The sequence below is a fragment of the Bombina bombina genome, chromosome 8 (assembly GCF_027579735.1).
Source record: "Bombina bombina isolate aBomBom1 chromosome 8, aBomBom1.pri, whole genome shotgun sequence".
Classification (NCBI taxonomy): Eukaryota; Metazoa; Chordata; class Amphibia; order Anura; family Bombinatoridae; genus Bombina; species Bombina bombina.
This window is the reverse complement of record NC_069506.1, coordinates 308873156-308896522: the sequence shown is the minus strand read 5'-3', so window position 1 is coordinate 308896522 and position 23367 is coordinate 308873156. Positions and strand designations below refer to the sequence as shown.

At 36.1% G+C, this 23367-nt stretch overlaps 1 protein-coding gene across 1 annotated transcript in view; it reads left to right on the top strand.

Moving 5' to 3' along the window:
- LOC128639233 (opioid-binding protein/cell adhesion molecule-like) overlaps nucleotides 1–23367 on the top strand; it is a 621299-nt gene that overhangs the window by 532265 nt on the left and 65667 nt on the right. The window contains exon 5 of the mRNA XM_053691508.1: nucleotides 21827–21947. Within this exon, the coding sequence (XP_053547483.1) occupies nucleotides 21827–21947 (121 nt within the window). The remainder of the gene's footprint in view (nucleotides 1–21826; nucleotides 21948–23367) is intronic.

Here is a 23367-nt window from a genome sequence, read left to right as displayed (position 1 = left end):
TCACACATAAAAACACTTGTCACGTAAATACACAGGCACACATAAATACACTTGTCACGTAAATATACAGGCACACATAAAAACACTTGTCACGTAAATACACAGGCACACATAAAAACAATTGTCATGTAAATACATAGGCACACATAAAAACTCTTGTCACGTAAATACACAGGCACACATAAAAACACTTGTCACGTAAATATACAGGCACACATAAAAATACTTGTCACGTAAATATACAGGCACACATAAAAACACTTGTCACGTAAATATACAGGCACACATAAAAACAATTGTCACGTAAATACACAAGAACACATAAAAACAATTGTCACGTAAATACACAGGCACACATAAAAACACTTGTCACGTAAATACACAGGCACACATAAAAACAATTGTCACGTAAATACACAGGCACACATAAAAACACTTGTCATGTAAATACACAGGCACACATAAAAACACTTGTCACGTAAATACACAGGCACACATAAAAACACTTGTCACGTAAATACATAGGCACACATAAAAACACTTGTCACGTAAATACACAGGCACACATAAAAACAATTGTCACGTAAATACACAGGCACACATAAAAACACTTGTCACGTAAATACACAGGCACACATAAAAACAATTGTCACGTAAATACACAGGCACACATAAAAACACTTGTCACGTAAATACATAGGCACACATAAAAACACTTGTCACGTAAATACACAGGCACACATAAAAACAATTGTCACGTAAATACACAGGCACACATAAAAACACTTGTCACGTAAATATACAGGCACACATAAAAACACTTGTCATGTAAATACACAGGCACACATAAAAACACTTGTCACGTAAATACACAGGCACACATAAAAACACCTGTCACGTAAATACACAGGCACACATAAAAACACTTGCCACGTAAATATATAGTCACACATAAAAACACTTGTCACGTAAATATATAGGCACACATAAAAACACTTGCCACGTAAATATATAGGCACACATAAAAACACTTGTCACGTAAATATATAGGCACACATAAAACACTTGCCACGTAAATATATAGGCACACATAAAAACACTTGCCACGTAAATACACAGGCACACATAAAAACAATTGTCACGTAAATACATAGGCACACATAAAAACAATTGTCACGTAAATACACAGGCACACATAAAAACACTTGTCACGTAAATACACAGGCACACATAAAAACACTTGTCACGTAAATATATAGTCACACATAAAAACACTTGCCACGTAAATATACAGGCACACATAAAAACAATTGTCACGTAAATACACAGGCACACATAAAAACACTTGCCACGTAAATATACAGGCACACATAAAAACACTTGTCACGTAAATACACAGGCACACAAATAAACAATTATATAAATACACAGGCACATATAAAAACACTTGTCACGTAAATATATATATATAGCTGAAAATGTTAGCTCATGGATAAATAACTGGGTAAAAGATAGGGAGCAATGAGTAGTAGTAAATGGATCATACTCAGATTGGACAAAGGTAATCAGTGGAGTCCCCCAGGGATCAGTACTGGGCCCTGTTCTTTTTAATATTTTTATAAATGACTTGGAGCAAGGATTAAATAGCGACATCTCTATTTTTGCAGATGATACTAAGTTAACTAAGGTCATTAGGTCAGAGCAGAATGAACTTTCATTACAAAGGGATCTGGAAAAATTAGAAGTATGGGCAAGTAAATGAAAAATGAGATTTTATATGGAAAAATGCAAGGTTTTACATTTTGGAAGTAAAAATAAGTAGGCAACTTATTTTTTAAATTGGACAAGACTTAGCCAAAGAGAGGAGGAAAGGGATTTGGGAGTAGTAATAGATAACAAGCTAGGAGAGGGTGCACAATGTAGGGCAGCGGCTTCAAAGGCTAATAAGATACTAGCATGTATTAAAAGAGGCATTGATTCAAGGGAGGAAAGCATAATTCTGTCACTATATAAAGCCCTGGTAAGACCTCACCTTGAGTATGGAGTGCAGTTCTGGGGACCAATCGCAACCTATGAGGAGAGGCTAGCCAAATTGGGTCTGTTTTCTTTAGAAAAAGGCGCTTGAGAGGTGACATGATTACTTTATATAAATATATTCAAGGCCCATATTCAGAGATGGCAGAGCTCTGTTTATTCCAAGAAAATTGTTTCTGACAAGAGGTCACAATTTAAGGTTGGAGGAAAGGAGATTTAATCTCCTGCAATGGAAACATTTTTTCACTGTAAGAGCAATAACATTGTGGAACTCATTACCAAAGGAGGTAGTGAATGCCAATACCCTAGATACTTTTAAAAATAGTCTGGATACATTTCTGTATATAAACAAAATTCATGGATATGATTGTTAGTATTAAATGGGTCACCTTTTAGTGGGGTTATTTAAGCTTAACTGGAGCTTTTTGTAAGTTTTTCAGATTTGTATAGGTTGAACTCGATGGACTTCAATCTTTTTTCAACCTTATCTACTATGTTATGCTACTATGTTATGTAAATATACAGGCACACATGAAAACAATTGTCACGTAAATACACAGGCACACATAAAAACACTTGTCATGTAAATACACAGGCACAGATATAAACAATTGTCATGTAAATACACAGGCACACATAAAAACACTTGTCACGTAAATATACAAGCACACATAAAAACACTTGTCACATAAATACACAGGCACACATAAAAATACTTGTCACGTAAATATACAGGCACACATAAAAACACTTGTCACGTAAATACACAGGCACACATAAAAACAATTGTCACGTAAATACACAGGCACACATAAAAACAATTGTCATGAAAAAACACAGGCACAGATATAAACAATTGTCATGTAAATACACAGGCACACATAAAAACACTTGTCATGTAAATATACAAGCACACATAAAAACACTTGTCACGTAAATACACAGGCACACATAAAAACACTTGTCACGTAAATACACAGGCACACATAAAAACACTTGCCACGTAAATACACAGGCACACATAAAAACACTTGTCACGTAAATATACAGGCACACATAAAAACACTTGTCACGTAAATACACAGGCACACATAAAAGCACTTGTCACGTAAATACACAGGCACACATAACAACACTTGTCACGTAAATATACAGGCACACATAAAAACACTTGCCACGTAAATACACAGGCACACATAAAAACACTTGTCACGTAAATATACAGGCACACATAAAAACACTTGTGACGTAAATACACAGGCACACATAAAAACAATTGTCACGTAAATACACAGGCACACATAAAAGCACTTGTCACGTAAATACACAGGCACACATAAAAACACTTGTCACGTAAATATACAGGCACACATAAAAACACTTGTGACGTAAATACACAGGCACACATAAAAACACTTGTCACGTAAATACACAGGCACACATAAAAACACCTGTCACGTAAATACACAGGCACACATAAAAACACCTGTCACGTAAATACACAGGCACACATAAAAACAATTGTCACGTAAATACACAGGCACACATAAAAACACTTGTCACGTAAATACACAGGCACACATAAAAACACCTGTCACGTAAATACACAGGCACACATAAAAACACCTGTCACGTAAATACACAGGCACACATAAAAACACCTGTCACGTAAATACACAGGCACACATAAAAACAATTGTCACGTAAATACACAGGCACACATAAAAACACTTGTCACGTAAATACACAGGCACACATAAAACACTTGTCACGTAAATATACAGGAATGGATTTTTAAGTATATAGCGCTGAACTCAAAACACTTATGCCTCATCTATCTTATCTTCCTCCTGAATAAGATTGTGAAAACAGAAACAATGTGTATAAATATATAGAGAGAGGCGCTAGAAAAGCGCTAAGTGTTAGAACCAAAGGATTCTATAAGCTGGATTCTATAGGAAATAGAGCTATTATAAATAATAATGTAGTGCATAAAAGGTTGTGACAATAATATACCCAAAAAATAACCTTTAACTTAATAAGATGCTAAATGTATTTAGAATTGCATTATTGAGGGCACTTTACTTAAAAATGACAATTTGATGTATACTTAAATATGCTGGAATAGTGCACATAAAATAAGATTATACAAAAAATCACTTAAAAAAGACAATTTAATATATTCATTGTATGCTTAAATAAGCTGGAATATTGCACATGAAATATAAGTAAACAAAAAAATCACATACAGATTAAAAAATAATAAAAGTACAGTATATAAACTCCTCAATCTTGTTGACTGGATAATAAAATTGCCCAAAGTTAATACAGGAGCAGTTTTTTCATTAGTTGGTTTGTGAACACCTCCTAGTGTGGCACATACAGTACGTATAGAAAGTAGTGGCCAGCCACTATTAAACTTTTAGTCGTGTTGGCAGTTTCCGCACTGGGGATATGCTTATAAACCAGCGATGGTCTAGTGTGGCAAGTGAATATCTGGGGATGAACTGGTAGTATATCTGCTATGCAGGTTGTCTCACCCCTCTCCGTATCTGACTTGCTTCGGACTCTCTCCTGCTGGATATGGCGTCTGTTGATGACGTGTAGGATTTACAGATGTTTCAAACTTGTGCAAGTTACTATAGGGAATCGGTCTTTTCTTTTCCTTACCTGCACTTAGTACTACCTGTACGCAGGGAATGATCTTATCCTCCGGTTTCTCCTTGTACCGCGCAAAAAGCTTTCACCTCAATGTGGCAGAGAAAATAAGGTAAAATATGCAAAGAATGCTCTTTTTTACACAGAACACACAGCTTCTACGAGTTTCACCCCACGTTTGGGCTTTTTCAAGATGCTGTGTTGAGACGGACTTCTCATTTAAATGCTGCTCCACTCAATTCAATTGGTATACTACCAGTTCATCCACAGATATTCACTTGCCACACTAGACCATCGCTGGTTTATAAGCATATCCCCAGTGCGGAAACTGCCAACACGACTAAAAGTTTAATAGTGGCTGGCCACTACTATCTATACGTACTGTATGTGCCACACTAGGAGGTGTTCACAAACCAACTAATGAAAAGACTGCTCCTGTATTAACTTTTGGCAATTTTATTATCCAGTCAACAAGATTGAGGAGTTCATATACTTTTATTATTTTTTAATCTGTATGTGATTTTTTTGTATACTTATATTTCATGTGCAATATTCCAGCTTATTTAAACATACAATGAATATATTAAATTGTCTTCTTTAAGTGATTTTTTGTATAATCTTATTTTATGTGCACTATTCCAGCATATTTAAGTATACATCAAATTGTCATTTTTAAGTAAAGTGTCCTCAATAATTTTAAAGTAATTCTAAATACATTTAGCATCATATTAAGTTAAAGGTTATTTTTTGGGTATATTATTGTCACAACCCTTTATGCACTACATTATTATTTACAATAGCTCTATTTCCTATAGAATCCAGCTTATGGAATCCCTTGGTTCTAACACTTAGCGCTTTTCTAGCACCTCTGTCTATATATTTATACACGTAAATACACAGGCACACATAAAAACACTTGTGACGTAAATATACAGGTACACATAAAAACACTTGTCACGTAAATACACAGGCACACATAAAAACACTTGTCACGTAAATACACAGGTACACATAAAAACACTTGTCACGTAAATACACAGGCACACATAAAAACACTTGTCACGTAAATACACAGGCACACATAAAAACACTTGTCACGTAAATACACAGGCACACATAAAAACACTTGTCACGTAAATATACAGGCACACATAAAAACACTTGTCACGTAAATACACAGGTACACATAAAAACACTTGTCACGTAAATACACAGGCACACATAGAAACACTTGTCACATAAATATACAGGCACACATAAAAACAATTGTCACATAAATATACAGGCACACATAAAAACACTTGTCACGTAAATACACAGGCACACATTAAAACAATTGTCACGTAAATACACAGGCACACATAAAAACACTTGTCACGTAAATACACAGGCACACATAAAAACACTTGTCACGTAAATACACAGGCACACATAAAAACACTTGTCACGTAAATATACAGGCACACATAAAAACACTTGTCACGTAAATACACAGGTACACATAAAAACACTTGTCACGTAAATACACAGGCACACATAGAAACACTTGTCACATAAATATACAGGCACACATAAAAACAATTGTCACATAAATATACAGGCACACATAAAAACACTTGTCACGTAAATACACAGGCACACATTAAAACAATTGTCACGTAAATACACAGGCACACATAAAAACACTTGTCACGTAAATATACAGGCACACATAAAAACACTTGTCACGTAAATATACAGGCACACATAAAAACAATTGTCACGTAAATACATAGGCACACATAAAAACACTTGTCATGTAAATACACAGGCACACATAAAAACACTTGTCATTTAAATACACAGGCACACATAAAAACACTTGTCACGTAAATACACAGGCACACATAAAAACACTTGTCATGTAAATACACAGGCACACATAAAAACACTTGTCATTTAAATACACAGGCACACATAAAAACACTTGTCACGTAAATACACAGGCACACATAAAAACACTTGTCATGTAAATACACAGGCACACATAAAAACACTTGTCAAGTAACTATACAGGCACACATTTGTATTGAAGTTTGCTTTCAGATAATCCTCTTGTGTGTAATCTGTTGTACCTGCTCTTACCATAGCTTCCTTTGTCATATGTTTTTATTAGATTTAAAAAAAAAAATACAACACAAATAAATCAGTATTTAAAGTGACAGAAAAGTCAAAATTAAACTCTTATGATTCAGATAGAGCACATGCATTTCCAATTTAACTACTATGATATTTGCTTTATTATTTTGGTATCCAGTCAGCTGGAGAGCTGCAATGCACTACTGGGAGATAACCAAACACATTGGGTGAGCCAGTGACAGTAGTGCATTGCTCAGCCTACCTAGGTTTACTCTTCAACAAAGGATACTAAGAGAACAAAGCAACATTTTGTTATGCTAAAAAAACCATTCAAATAATTTTTTATATACATAATATATATGAGCAAATAAACACTGTAGAGCATAACAGCTACATTTAACAAATGCTTTAAAATCATTTGAAACTATCATGTATATTTGCAAAAATTGGATTGTTTTGCAGTCTAGAGATGCACCCTTAAAAGCCACTTCAGCATGCTTGTCATAATTGTTATGGTCATTTAGTACATACATGAATGAGATCCTGGTCGTAACAACCAATCAATATTTAGAGGCCTATTTATCAAGCTGTCAACTGTGCTGCATTTGCCGGCACCAATACGCTCGCCTGATATCGCCTAACATCGCGGCCGCAGACCTGAATACGCTCTCCTTCTTTATATAAAAAGCTGTCAAAAAGCTGTGCACCAAGTACGGGGCGATGAGCAGCGGACTGTTGTTAACTAACAGTCATCAATCTCGCTGCTATTCTGCTTTTTCCCAACTTTATTTATAGCCTGTCACTAAACACCGCCACTATACTAAAATGTTTAACCCCTATCCCACCGCTCCCGGACCCCGCCGCAACTAAATAAAGTTATTAACCCCTATCCCTCCTCTCCCGGAGCCCACTGCAACTAAATAAAAGTTTTAACCCCTATCCTGCTGCTCCCGGAGCCCACCGCAACTCTAATAAACTTATTAACCCCATATCCCGCCGCTCCCGGACCCCGCCGCAACTAACTAAATGTATTAACCCCTAGACCTCTGGCCTCCCACATCACTACTACTTACTAAACCTATTAACCCCTAATCCGCCAGCCCCTCACATCGCCATAAACTAAATTAACCTATTAACTCCTAAACCTAACAACCCACTAACTTTACATTAAATATTAACTCATCCCTATCTTATAATAAATTTAAACTTACCTTTAGATTTAAATTAAACTATATTAAACTACTAATTAACCTACCCTAACTATTATACTAAAATTACATTAAACTATATTAAACTATTAATAAACCTACCCTAACTATTATACTAAAATTACATTAAACTATATTAAACTACTAATTAACCTACCCTAACTATTATACTAAAATTACATTAAACTATATTAAACTATTAATTAACCTACCCTAACTATTATACTAAAATTACATTAAACTATATTAAACTAATAATTAACCTACCCTAACTGTTATACTAAGATTACATTAAACTATATTAAACCAATAATTAATCTACCCTAACTATTATACAAAAATTACATTAAACTACAAATTAAATTAAATATATTATATATTTAAAAAAATAACCCTACTCAAATAATTTAAATCTACTAAAAATTACAGTTACAAAAAACTAACAACTAATTTACACAAAATAACAAACACTAAGTTACACAAAATAACAAACACTAAGTTACACAAAATAACAAACACTGTTACAAAAAAAAATAAACACTAAGTTACACAAAATAAAAAATAAATGATCAAATATTTAAACTAATTACACCTAATCTAATAGTCCTATGAAAAAAAAAAAACTAGCCTACAATAAACTACCAATGTCCCTTAAAAGGGCCTTTTGTAGAGCATTTCCCTAAAGAAATCAGCTCTTTAACCTGTAAAAAAAAATACAATTACCCCCCCAACAGTAAAAGCCAACCCCCACACAACCAACCCCCCAAATACAAACCTAATCTAAAAAAACCTAAGCTCCCCATTGCCCTGAAAAGGGCATTTGTATGGGCATTGCCCTTAAAAGGACATTTAGCTCTTTTTCCTTGCCCAAACCCTAATCTAAAATTAAAACCAACCCAATAAACCATTAAAAAAACCTAACACTAACCCCCGAAGATCCACTTACAGTTTCTGAAGACCCGACATCCATCCTCAATGAAGCGGCAGAAGTCCTCATCGAAGCCGGCAGAAGTCTTCATCCAAGCCGGCAGAAGTCTTCAAACAAACGACATCTTCTATCTTCATCCATCTGGCATGGAGCGGCTCCATCTTCAAGACATCCGGCGTGGAACATCCTCTTCTTTCGACGTCTTCTTTCAAATGAAGGTTCCTTTAAATGATGTCATCCAAGATGGCGTCCCTTAGATTCAGATTGGCTGATAGATTTCTATCAGCCAATCGGAATTAAGGTTGAAAAAAATCCTATTGGCTGTTGCAATCAGCCAATAGGATTGAGCTTTCATCCAATTGGCTGATCCAATCAGCCAATAGGATTGAGCTCGCATTCTATTGGCTGATTGGAATAGCCAATAGAATGTGAGCTTAATCCTATTGGCTGATTGGATCAGCCAATAGGATGAAAGCTCAATCCTATTGGCTGATTGCAACAGCCAATAGGATTTTTTCAAACCTTAATTCCGATTGGCTGATAGAAATCTATCAGCCAATTGGAATCTAAGGGATGCCATCTTGGATGACGTCATTTAAAGGATCCTTCATTCGAAAGAAGACGTCGAAAGAAGAGGATGCTCTGCGCCGGATGTTTTGAAGATGGAGCCGTTCCACGCCATCTGGATGAAGACTTCTGCTGGCTTGGATGAAGACTTCTGCCGACTTGGATGAAGACTTCTGCCGGCTTCGATGAGGACTTCTGCCGCTTCATTGAGGATGGATGTCGAGTCTTCAGAAACTGTAAATGGATCTTCGGGGGTTAGTGTTAAGTTTTTTTAAGGGTTTATTGGGTGGGTTTTAATTTTAGATTAGGGTTTGGGCAAGGAAAAAGAGCTAAATGCCCTTTTAAAGGCAATGCCCATACAAATGCCCTTTTCAGGGCAATGGGGAGCTTAGGTTTTTTAGATTAGGTTTTTATTTGGGGGGTTGGTTGTGTGGGTGGTGGGTTTTACTGTTGGGGGGGTATTTGTATTTTTTTTTACAGGTAAAAGAGCTGATTACTTTGGGGCAATGCCCCGCAAATGTCCCTTTTAAGGGACATTGGTAGTTTATTGTAGGCTAGTTTTTATTTTTATTTTAGGTGTAATTAGTTTAAATATTTGATAATTTATTTTTTATTTTGTGTAACTTATTGTTTATTTTTTTTGTCACTTACGGCTAGATTTAGAGTTGGGCGGTAGCCGTCAAAACCAGCATTAGAGGCTCCTAACGCTGGTTTTTACCGCACTCTGGTATTTGGAGTCAGTCAGGAAAGGGTCTAATGCTCACTTTGCAGCCGCGACTTTTCCATACCGCAGATCCCCCTACGCCATTTGCGTAGCCTATCTTTTCAATGGGATCTTCCTAACACCGGTATTTAGAGTTGTGGCTGAAGTGAGCGTTAGAAATCTAACCACAAAACTCCAGCCGCAGAAAAAAGTCAGTAGTTAAGAGCTTTCTGGGCTAATGCCGGTTTATAAAGCTCTTAAAGGGACAGTTTACTCAAAAAATTTCTCCCCTTTAATTTGTTCCCAATGATCCACTTTACCTGCTGGAGTGTATTAAATTGTTTACAAGTAGCTCCTTTACCCTTATATTGGCATTTGAAATTGTTAATTTAGCATGTGGTATCCCCACCTATTCTGAAAGTTTGTGGCCGCGCGTACCAGCTATAGATAAGCTTTGTAAACACAGCCAGCAGAAGAAATTACACTCCCAGTGTGATAAAGCAGAGATAAGGTAATAAAATGTTGATTCTCCATTGTTCTCTCAAAGTATTGGTGATTGTATTAAGGACAGATATAAGATAAAGAAGCAGGTATATGTGCACAATGTGATACAGTAATGAAATCTGATTATACCTACAAGCTCAACCTATTTTATTAGGCTGTGGCTTCAAAACACAAAATCAGAGCTTTAATATACAGAAATAAACCTTAAAAAGCTAATTTTCATACATTTTTTACTCTGCAGTTGGTAAAAAAGCAATTGTAAACACATTAAGGGAAAAACTATTTTACAGTATACTGTCCCTTTAACTACTGTGCTCTAAAGTACACTAACACCCATAAACTACCTATGTACCCCTAAACCGAGGTCCCCCCACATCGTCGCCACTCTATTAAAATTTTCCGATCAGCCAATAGAATGCGATCTCCATCTGATTGGCTGATTGGATCAGCCAATCGGATTGAACTTGAATCTGATTGGCTGATTCCATCAGCCAATCAGAATTTTCCTACCTTAATTCCGATTGGCTGATAGAATCCTATCAGCCAATCGGAATTCGAGGTACGCCATCTTGGATGACGTCCCTTAAAGGAACCGTCATTCGTCGGGAAGTCGTCGGTGAAGATGGATGGATCCGCGCTGGAGGTCTTGAAGATCAGCCGGTCGTCATCGGATTGAAGAACATAGAAGATGTGGCTTGGAAGAAGATGTTTGCCGGTCCAGATGTCCTCTTCTGCCCGCTTGGATCAAGACTTCAGCCGGAGGATGGACGTCACTCTTCAGCCCCCGCTTGGGCTTGGATCAACACTTCGGAGGCTTGGATCAAATCTTCCGAGGACGGATCGGTGAACCTGGCATGGTGAAGATAAGGTAGGAAGATCTTCAGGGGCTTAGTGTTAGGTTTATTTAAGGTGGGTTTTGGGTTAGATTAGGGGTATGTGGGTTGTAATGTTGGGGGGGGGTATTCTATGTTTTTGTTTACAGGCAAAAGAGCTGAATTCTTTGGGGCATGCCCCGCAAATGGCCCTTTTCAGGGCTGGTAAGGTAAAAGAGCTTTGAACTTTTTTAATTTAGAATAGGGTAGGGCATTTTTTTATTTTGGGGGTCTTTGTTATTTTATTAGGGGGCTTAGAGTAGGTGTAATTAGTTTAAAATTGTTGTAATATTTTTCTAATGTTTGTAAATATTTTTTTATTTTTTGTAACTTAGTTCTTTATTATTTTTTGTACTTTAGTTAGTTTATTTAATTGTAGTTATTTGTAGGTATTTTATTTAATTAATTTATTGATAGTGTAGTGTTAGGTTTAATTGTAGATAATTGTAGGTATTTTCTTTAATTAATTTATTGATAGTGTAGTGTTAGGTTTAATTGTAACTTAAATTATTTTAACTATGTATTAGCTATTGTACCTGATTAAAATAAATACAAAGTTGCCTGTAAAATAAATATTAATCCTAAAATAGCTACAATATAATTATTATTTATATTGTAGCTATATTAGCGTTTATTTTACAGGTAAGTATTTAGCTTTAAATAGGAATAATTTATATAATAAGAGTTAATTTATTTTGTTAGATTTAAATTATATTTAACTTAGGGGGGTGTTAGTGTTAGGGTTAGACTTAGCTTTAGGGGTTAAAAAATTTATTAGAATAGCGGTGAGCTCCGGTCGGCAGATTAGGGGTTAATTATTGTAGGTAGCTGGCGGCGACGTTGTGGGGGGCAGATTAGGGGGTTAATAAATATAATATAGGGGTCGGCGGTGTTAGGGGCAGCAGATTAGGGGTACATAGGTATAATGTAGGTTGCGGCGGTATACGGAGCGGCAGATTAGGGGTTAAAAAAAATATGCAGGTGTCAGCGATAGCGGGGGCGGCAGATTAGGGGTTAATAAGTATAAGGTTAGGGGTGTTTAGACTCGGGGTACATGTTAGGGTGTTAGGTGCAGACTTAGGAAGTGTTTCCCCATAGTAAACAATGGGGCTGCGTTAGGAGCTGAACGCTGCTTTTTTGCAGGTGTTAGGTTTTTTTTCAGCTCAAACTGCCCCATTGTTTTCTATGGGGGAATCGTGCACGAGCACGTTTTTGAAGCTGGCCGCGTCCGTAAGCAACGCTGGTATTTAGAGTTGCAGTGGCGGTAAATATGCTCTATGCTCCCTTTTTTGGAGCCTAACGCAGCCATTCTGTGAACTCTAAATACCAGCGGTATTTAAAAGGTGCGGGGGAAAAAAGCACGCGTAGCTAACGCACCCCTTTGGCCGCAGAACTCTAAATCTAGCCGTTAGTGTTTGTTATTTTGTGTAACTTAGTTGTTAGTTTTTTGTAACTTTGTAATTTTTAATAGTAGATTTAAATTATTTGAGTAGGGTTAGGTTTTTAAATATATAATATATTTAATTTGTAGTTTAATGTAATTTAAGTATAATAGTTAGGGTAGATTAATTATTAGTTTAATATAGTTTAATGTAATTCTGGTATAATAGTTAGGGTAGATTAATTAATAGTTTAATATAGTTTAATGTAATCTTAGTATAACAGTTATGGTAGGTTAATTATTAGTTTAATATAGTTTAATTAAAATCTAAAGGTAAGTTTAAATTTATTATAAGATAGGGATGAGTTAATATTTAATGTAAAGTTATTGAGTTGTTAGGTTTAGGGGTTAATAGGTTAATTTAGTTTATAACGATGTGGGGGGCTGGCGGTTTAGGGGTTAATAGGTTTAGTAAGTGGTAGCGATGTTGGAGGTCAGGGGTTTAGGGGTTAATAACTTTATTTAGTTGCGGTGGGCTCCGGGAGCGGCAGGATAGGGGTTAATACTTTTATGTAGGTGGCGGCGGTGGCGGGGCGGCAGATTTGGGGTTAATAAGTATAATGTAGGTTGCAGCGATGTCGGGTGGCAGATTAGTGGTGTTTAGACTCGGAGCTTATGTTAGGGTGTTAGGTGTAAACTTTTATTTTCCCATAGGAATCAATGGGATATCGGGCAGCAGCTTACATAAGCTTTCGCTGCTTTCAAACTCCCATTGATTCCTATGGCATCCGCGGCCTCCAGTGCGGCGGATTGAAAAGCAGGTACGCTGGGCCGGAATAGTGGCGAGCGTACCTGGTAAATATTTGATAAATTTCAAAAGTAGTCAGATAGTGCTGAATTTGCAATCGGAACATCTGTAATGACGGAAGCATCAATCTGTGTCGAACTAAGACCGGCGGATCGTATGTTACGTCACAATTTCAACTTTTGCCGGTCTGTAAGCTTTGATAAATGAGGCGAATCAAGCTCGCCACAATTACACTGCGGAATTCCAGCGTATTTGCGGTTGACGGCTTGATAAATAGGCCTCTTAGAATGTTGCAGGCTCAATATTTAGCATCCTGCAGATAACATTATACCCACTGTGGGGTGTGTAGTGCAATAACAACAAGTTTCAGAGGTAAATTGCCGGAAACTGTGCAAAGTAAATAATGAAAGTAAATTGCACAGTTTTTACATGTATCTTTAATAGAGCTGAACATTTTGGGCCAGATTACAAGTGGAGCGCTAACAGTTACACACAAGTGAAAAGGGGTTTATCATGGGTGTTTGCATGCGTTGGGTTTTGCCGCTCATATTATAAGTTGAAAGTAACTTCTGTTGCATGAGCGCAATATTGATATATGCTAGAATGATTACCTCATCCTCAGAGCTCTGGTCCTCTGTTTCACACAAACAAAAAAGTGTCACAAAACACATCAAAATACATTACACAGTACAGTTAAACTCATAATAACACTATCTAATAAATATACATTACACAGTACAGTTACACTCATAATAACACCATCTAATAAATATATATATCATGTCAAACTAATCTAATTAGATTCTACGAGGAAGTAAGTAAAAATATAGATAAAGGGGAATCAGTTGATGTGATATACTTAGATTTTGCAAAGGCATTTGATACAGTGCCACATGAGAGATTAATGCACAAAATTAAGGGACTGGGAATAGCTGAAAATGTTAGCTCATGGATAAATAACTGGATAAAAGATAGGGAGCAACGAGTAGCAGTAAATGGATCATACTCAGATTGGACAAAGGTAATCAGTGGCGTCCCCCAGGGATCAGTACTGGGCCCTGTTCTTTTTAATATTTTTATAAATGACTTGGAGCAAGGATTAAATAGCGACATCTCTATTTTTGCAGATGATACTAAGTTAAGTAAGGTCATTAGGTCAGAGCAGGATGAACTCTCTTTGCAAAGGGATTTGCTAAAATTAGAACTATGGGCAAGTGAATGGAAAATGAGATTTAATACGGAAAAATGTAAGGTTCTACATTTTGGAAGTAAAAATAAGCAGGCTATGTATTTTTTAAATGGGACAAGACTTACACAGGAGGAAAGGGATTTGGGAGTAGTAATAGATAACAAGCTAAAGATGAGTGCACAATGCAGAGCAGCGGCTTCAAAGGCTAATAAGATACTAGCATGTATTAAAAGAGGCATTGATTCAAGGGAGGAAAGCATAATTCTGTCATTATATAAAGCCCTGGTAAGACCTCACCTTGAGTTTGGAGTGCAGTTCTGGGGACCGATTGCTAAAAAAGATATTGCAGAACTAGAAAAAGTTCAGAGAAGGGCCACAAAGCTAATAAGGGGATTGGAGAAATTAACCTATGAGGAGAGGCTAGCCAAACTGGGTCTGTTCTCTTTAGAAAAAAGGCGCTTGAGAGGTGACATGATTACTTTATATAAATATATTCAAGGCCCATATAAAGAGATGGCAGAAGCTCTTTTTATTCCAAGAAAATTGGTTCTGACAAGAGGTCATAATTTAAGGTTGGAGGAAAGGAGATTTAATCTCCTGCAACGGAAACGTTTTTTCACTGTAAGAGCAATAAAATTGTGGAACTCATTACCAAAGGAGGTAGTGAATGCCAATACCATAGATACATTTAAAAATAGTCTGGATAATTTTCTGTATATAAACAAAATTCATGGATATGATTGCTAGTATTAAATGGGTCACATTTTAATGGGGTTATTTAAGCTTAACTGGAGCTTTTTGTAAGTATTTTAGATTTGTATAGGTTGAACTCGATGGACTTCAGTCTTTTTTCAACCTTATCTACTATGTTACTATGTTACATTACACAGTACAGTTACACACATTAACACCATCTAATAAATATACATTACACAGTACAGTTACACACATAATAACACCATCTAATAAATATACATTATACAGTACAGTTACACTCATAACACCATCTAATAAATATACATTACACAGTACAGTTACACACATTAACACCATCTAATAAATATACATTACACAGTACAGTTACACACATTAACACCATCTAATAAATATACATTACACAGTACAGTTACACTCATAATAACACCATCTAATAAATATACATTACACAGTACAGTTACACTCATAATAACACCATCTAATAAATATACATTACACAGTACAGTTACACTCATAATAACACCATCTAATAAATATACATTACACAGTACAGTTACACTTATAATAACACTATCTAATAAATATACATTACACAGTACAGTTACACTCATAATAACACTATCTAATAAAAATACATTACACAGTACAGTTACACACATAATAACACAATATAATAAATATACCTTACACAGTACAGTTACACTCATAATAACACTATCTAATAAAAATACATTACACAGTACAGTTACACTCATAATAACACTATCTAATAAAAATACATTACACAGTACACTTACACACATAATAACACTATCTAATAAAAATACATTACACAGTACAGTTACACACATAATAACACCATCTAATAAGAATTATTCCAATGGTTAGGGCTCAAAGATATGAGGTCTCAGGTGTTAGGGGAAAAAATGCAGACACAGAGCTTTAACATAGCGATACACACACACACACACACACACACACACACACACACACACATATATATATATATATATATATATATATATATATATATATATATATATATATATATATATATATATATAATATATATTTATGTTTATATATGTGCTCATATGTATTTATGTATTTATATGTGTATATATGTATTTGCAGACATATATACATATAAACACATAAATACATATGTACACATATATGGACATACAGTATATAGAAGTGCATTGGAGCCCTTTGCAGTTAAATAGATGAAAACATGTTAAAACATATTTATGCAATATTCAAATTTCATAAAATGTTATACTGTTATACTGTGTATTTAGTCTAAATATTTCACATTCCAATGTTTTGCACATAGCAGAATATGTTCTACATATTTTTAAAAAAGATGCTCCTAAATATATCTATACCTTTATATAATATAAATATATATATATATATACAGGGAGTGCAGAATTATTAGGGAAGTTGTATTTTTGAGGATTAATTTTATTATTGAACAACAACCATGTTCTCAATGAACCCAAAAACTCATTAATATCAAAGCTGAATATTTTTGGAAGTAGTTTTTAGTTTGTTTTTAGTTTTAGCTATTTTAGGGGGATATCTGTGTGTGCAGGTGACTATTACTGTGCATAATTATTAGGCAACTTAACAAAAAACAAATATATTCCCATTTCAATTATTTATTTTTACCAGTGAAACCAATATAACATCTCAACATTCACAAATATACATTTCTGACATTCAAAAACAAAACAAAAACAAACCAGTGACCAATATAGCCACCTTTCTTTGCAAGGACACTCAAAAACCTGCCATCCATGGATTCTGTCAGTGTTTTGATCTGTTCACCATCAACATTGCGTGCAGCAGCAACCACAGCCTCCCAGACACTGTTCAGAGAGGTGTACTGTTTTCCCTCCTTGTAAATCTCACATTTGATGATGGACCGCAGGTTCTCAATGGGGTTCAGATCAGGTGAACAAGGAGGCCATGTCATTAGATTTTCTTCTTTTATACCCTTTCTTGCCAGCCACGCTGTGGAGTACTTGGACGCGTGTGATGGAGCATTGTCCTGCATGAAAATCATGTTTTTCTTGAAGGATGCAGACTTCTTCCTGTACCACTGCTTGAAGAAGGTGTCTTCCAGAAACTGGCAGTAGGACTGGGAGTTGAGCTTGACTCCATCCTCAACCCGAAAAGGCCCCATAAGCTCATCTTTGATGATACCAGCCCAAACCAGTACTCCACCTCCACCTTGCTGGCATCTGAGTCGGACTGGAGCTCTCTGCCTTTTACCAATCCAGCCACGGGCCCATCCATCTGGCCCATCAAGACTCACTCTCATTTCATCAGTCCATAAAACCTTAGAAAAATCAGTCTTGAGATATTTCTTGGCCCAGTCTTGACGTTTCAGCTTGTGTGTCTTGTTCAGTGGTGGTCGTCTTTCAGCCTTTCTTACCTTGGCCATGTCTCTGAGTATTGCACACCTTGTGCTTTTGGGCACTCCAGTGATGTTGCAGCTCTGAAATATGGCCAAACTGGTGGCAAGTGGCATCTTGGCAGCTGCACGCTTGACTTTTCTCAGTTCATGGGCAGTTATTTTGCGCCTTGGTTTTTCCACACGCTTCTTGCGACCTTGTTGACTATTTTGAATGAAACGCTTGATTGTTCGATGATCACGCTTCAGAAGCTTTGCAATTTTAAGAGTGCTGCATCCCTCTGCAAGATATCTCACTATTTTTGACTTTTCTGAGCCTGTCAAGTCCTTCTTTTGACCCATTTTGCCAAAGGAAAGGAAGTTGCCTAATAATTATGCACACCTGATATAGGGTGTTGATGTCATTAGACCACACCCCTTCTCATTACAGAGATGCACATCACCTAATATGCTTAATTGGTAGTAGGCTTTCGAGCCTATACAGCTTGGAGTAAGACAACATGCATAAAGAGGATGATGTGGTCAAAATACTCATTTGCCTAATAATTCTGCACTCCCTGTATATATATATATATATATATATATATATATATATATATATATATATATATATATATATATATATATATATATATATATATATATACAGGGAGTGCAGAATTATTAGGCAAGTTGTATTTTTGAGGATTAATTTTATTATTGAACAACAACCATGTTCTCAATGAACCCAAAAAACTCATTAATATCAAAGCTGAATATTTTTGGAAGTAGTTTTTAGTTTGTTTTTAGTTTTAACTATTTTAGGGGGATATCTGTGTGTGCAGGTGACTATTACTGTGTATAATTATTAGGCAACTTAACAAAAAACAAATATATACCCATTTCAATTATTTATTTTTACCAGTGAAACCAATATAACATCTCAACATTCACAAATATACATTTCTGACATTCAACAACAAAACAAAAACAAATCAGTGACCAATATAGCCATCTTTCTTTGCAAGGACACTCAAAAGCCTGCCATCCATGAATTCTGTCAGTGTTTTGATCTGTTCACCATCAACATTGCGTGCAGCAGCAACCACAGCCTCCCAGACACTGTTCAGAGAGGTGTACTGTTTTCCCTCCTTGTAAATCTCACATTTGATGATGGACCACAGGTTCTCAATGGGGTTCAGATCAGGTGAACTAAGAGGCCATGTCATTAGATTTTCTTCTTTTATACCCTTTCTTGCCAGCCACGCTGTGGAGTAGTTGGACGCGTGTGATGGAGCATTGTCCTGCATGAAAATCATGTTTTTCTTGAAGGATGCAGACTTCCTGTACCACTGCTTGAAGAAGGTGTCTTCCAGAAACTGGCAGTAGGACTAGGAGTTGAGCTTGACTCCATCCTCAACCCGAAAAGGCCCCACAAGCTCATCTTTGATGATACCAGCCCAAACCAGTACTCCACCTCCACCTTGCTGGCATCTGAGTCGGACTGGAGCTCTCTGCCCTTTACCAATCCAGCCACGGGCCCATCCATCTAGCCCATCAAGACTCACTCTCATTTCATCAGTCCATAAAACCTTAGAAAAATCAGTCTTGAGATATTTCTTGGCCCAGTCTTGACGTTTCAGCTTGTGTGTCTTGTTCAGTGGTGGTCGTCTTTCAGCCTTTCTGACCTTGGCCATGTCTCTGAGTATTGCACACCTTGTGCTTTTGGGCACTCCAGTGATGTTGCAGCTCTGAAATATGGCCAAACTGGTGGCAAGTGGCATCTTGGCAGCTGCACGCTTGACTTTTCTCAGTTCATGGGCAGTTATTTTGCGCCTTGGTTTTTCCACACACTTCTTGCGACCCTGTTGACTATTTTGAATGAAACGCTTGATTGTTCGATGATCACGCTTCAGAAGCTTTGCAATTTTAAGAGTGCTGCATCCCTCTGCAAGATATCTCACTATTTTTGACTTTTCTGAGCCTGTCAAGTCCTTCTTTTGACCCATTTTGCCAAAGGAAAGGAAGTTGCCTAATAATTATGCACACCTGATATAGGGTGTTGATGTCATTAGACCACACCCCTTCTCATTACAGAGGTGCACATCACCTAATATGCTTAATTGGTAGTAGGCTTTCGAGCCTATACAGCTTGGAGTAAGACAACATGCATAAAGAGGATGATGTGGTCAAAATACTCATTTGCCTAATAATTCTGCACTCCCTGTATATATATATATATATATATATATATATATATATATATATATATATATATATATATAGGTATAAATATATATTTGTACAAAATACCATCAGATATATGAAGAAATATGTATTTATGAATAAATCTAACATATTCTTCTTTGTGAAAAACATTGGTATGTCGGGTTAGCGCACAAGCAAAAACAGTTTACTTTCAATATATAAGCACTTGAGTGGGAGCGTTAAATAGCACTCCACTTGTAAGCTGGCCCTTTATAATTATAGACGTGCATTCAGATTCAGACTAATGCAGCCAGCCCTTTAATGACATAACTGATCAACAAATGTATGTGACATAAAATATATATAATTAATTAATGCTGTTAAAACTGTTACTCTAAAGAAAGGAAATGTTTCACATTTAGAGTTTTACCTAATGCATTGTCCTTACTAGTTGATTGTTTCTTGTGTCAGCCAACAGTCTTATAAACTTTAGTTCCTGTCAATTGTAACTATATAAAATAAAATACATAAAAATAATATTTTTTGTGCTGCTGCTGGCTTGTAGCATTAGAACAAGTAAGCACTTTAACTTTACTTAAAGAGATATGAAATTAAAAAATATATATTTTGAGATTCAGAGAAAGGGGTCAATTTATCAAGCTCCGTATGGAGCTAATGCCCCTTGTTTTCGGCGAGACTTCATGCTTGACGGAAACAGAAGTTATGAAGCAGCGGTCTAAAGACCACTGATCCATAAGTTGTCCACCTGTTCTGAGGCCGCAGACAGAAATCAACCCGATTGCTAGCGACTGATTGGCCGCAAATCTGCAGGGGGCGCCATTGCACCAGAAGTTCACAAGAACTGCTAGTGCAATGATAAATGTTGACAGCGTATGCAGCGGACATGGAACATTAATAAATATGCCCCAAAGCATACAATTTTAAAAAAACTTTCCAGTTTTATTCTATTATCAAATTTGCTTCATTCTCATGATATTCTGTGTTGAAGAGATACCTAGGTAGGCATCTGGAGCACTACATTGCAGAAAACAGTGCTGCCATCTAGTGCTCTTGTATATGGATAACATCCTTGCAAACCTGCTGCCATATAGTGCTCCAGACAAATTAGCTTACCTCCCTGCTTTTCAACAAAAGATACCAAGAGAACAAATACAATTTGATCATAGATGTAAATTAGAAAGTTGTTTAAGATTGTTGTTCTATCTGAATCATGAAAGACATTTTTTGGGTTTCATGTCCTTTAAAGTTTAAGCTGCTGACCACCTGCTCCTCTACTCTACTGGCTAAAAGATGGTCCTCATAAGAAGAGCAGATTACATTTTGTACACAAATAAATCCCAAAGGTCCCACGTAATGAATATCAGGCAAAAAGTGACAAATAATTGTTGTTGTCTTTGTCCTCCACTCATATGTGTCCTGGTTTTACTGCCTCTGTGCACTTTACTTATGATCTTGACATATTTTTAACCCTTGCTTGCGTTTTAATAACACAATGTGTGTTCCCTGCAGATCCACCGTACATCTCTGACACAAGGAATACAGGTGCCTCAGTTGGACAAAAGGGCATTCTCCGATGTGCTGCATCAGCAGTTCCCCTAGCTGAATTCCAGTGGTTTAAAGAAGACACCAGGTGAGGACCATATAGTTTTACACACGATAGACTATTTTGGGATTCAAAATGGAATAAAATTTTAGCGTTATGAACATAATTGTAGCTAAACAACCTTTACTCCACTGTTGTAGTAGCTAAAGGGTTAATCAAAGTAAACATTTTTTTTATTTTGTTAAAAAAAAAATCAAAAGTTTAAATAGAAGCAGAATATATCATATATATATATATATATATATATATATTTATTTTTTTTAATATATTTTTTATTGAGGTTTTAAGATAAGACAAACAAGTTATTACACAAAATGTCAAGCCAAAAACAAAATTGACAGTTACATAGTCACCAAAAAACACCATCCATTAATACAAATGTTACTTGAAAATATTAATAAATATTGAGCATTGAACCTCAGTTTTCTAATAGGAAGTGTCCTCTTGAATAATGGTAATATATGAAATTAAATTAAATGAATTCCCCCAGAGAACAAGAGACCTTTCTTGGACCTCCTGGACTACATTATAGACATAATGGGGGACTTTAAAGAGGAGATAAAATAACAAAATAGGCCACTCTTGGACCTAAGGATTGAAATGATATGATATTTTGTCAACAATATGTATTATAAGTTAAACATACAGAGAAGAGATCCCCATGTTCCAAAAACAAAAGTATAAGCTAGATCTGTTATGGTAAGCTTCCAGACAAGCTGAGTTTAAGTGGTGGTCTAAATTATGTGTGTCGCCGTTCTCAGAAACAGACATCCAGATTTAGAAGAGCTGTAGGACTACTTGATTTGGCTGTATACTGAGGCCACCTATTACTAATCATGTCAATTGGAGGCTAGGGTAGAAGATAGGGTGTATATAAGGTAGACAATAGGGTATATGTATAGGTAGTCAAATATCGAATAAATATTGTAATAGGTTCCATACTATTTATACTTGGGGGGGTCTAGAAATCTAGTACATTTACTAAAGAAATATCCTCATGACCTATCAAGGCAAAGGCCTAAATATGATTGGCCCCCCTACTACGGCCGCTTGCAGCGGGGCGCACCATGGACCACTCCATAAGAAGTAAGCGTGGGATATAATTAGTACCTAGAGGTGCTGGCACTATAGATAAGTAAGCTCACTTATGTGAAGGAAATTCAAATATATCAAGCTAATATAGACCCACAAAAATTATTTGTAACAGGGATATGCTCTAAATGAACCACAAGGTAACCACTACACACAGGTCTTAAAACATAGGTAGTATACATACGGATTATCGCACCTCAAACCATCCTATCTAGAAGAGTTTATATTCACTCACCATGTCGCACTCTAAGGTGTACGTGAGGTCATATAACCTAAACAGAGGAACTTTCACCTAAGTCTATCTTATCATGTAGATACTATTTAAGGAGGATAGGCCAGTGTGACCCCTCAACAA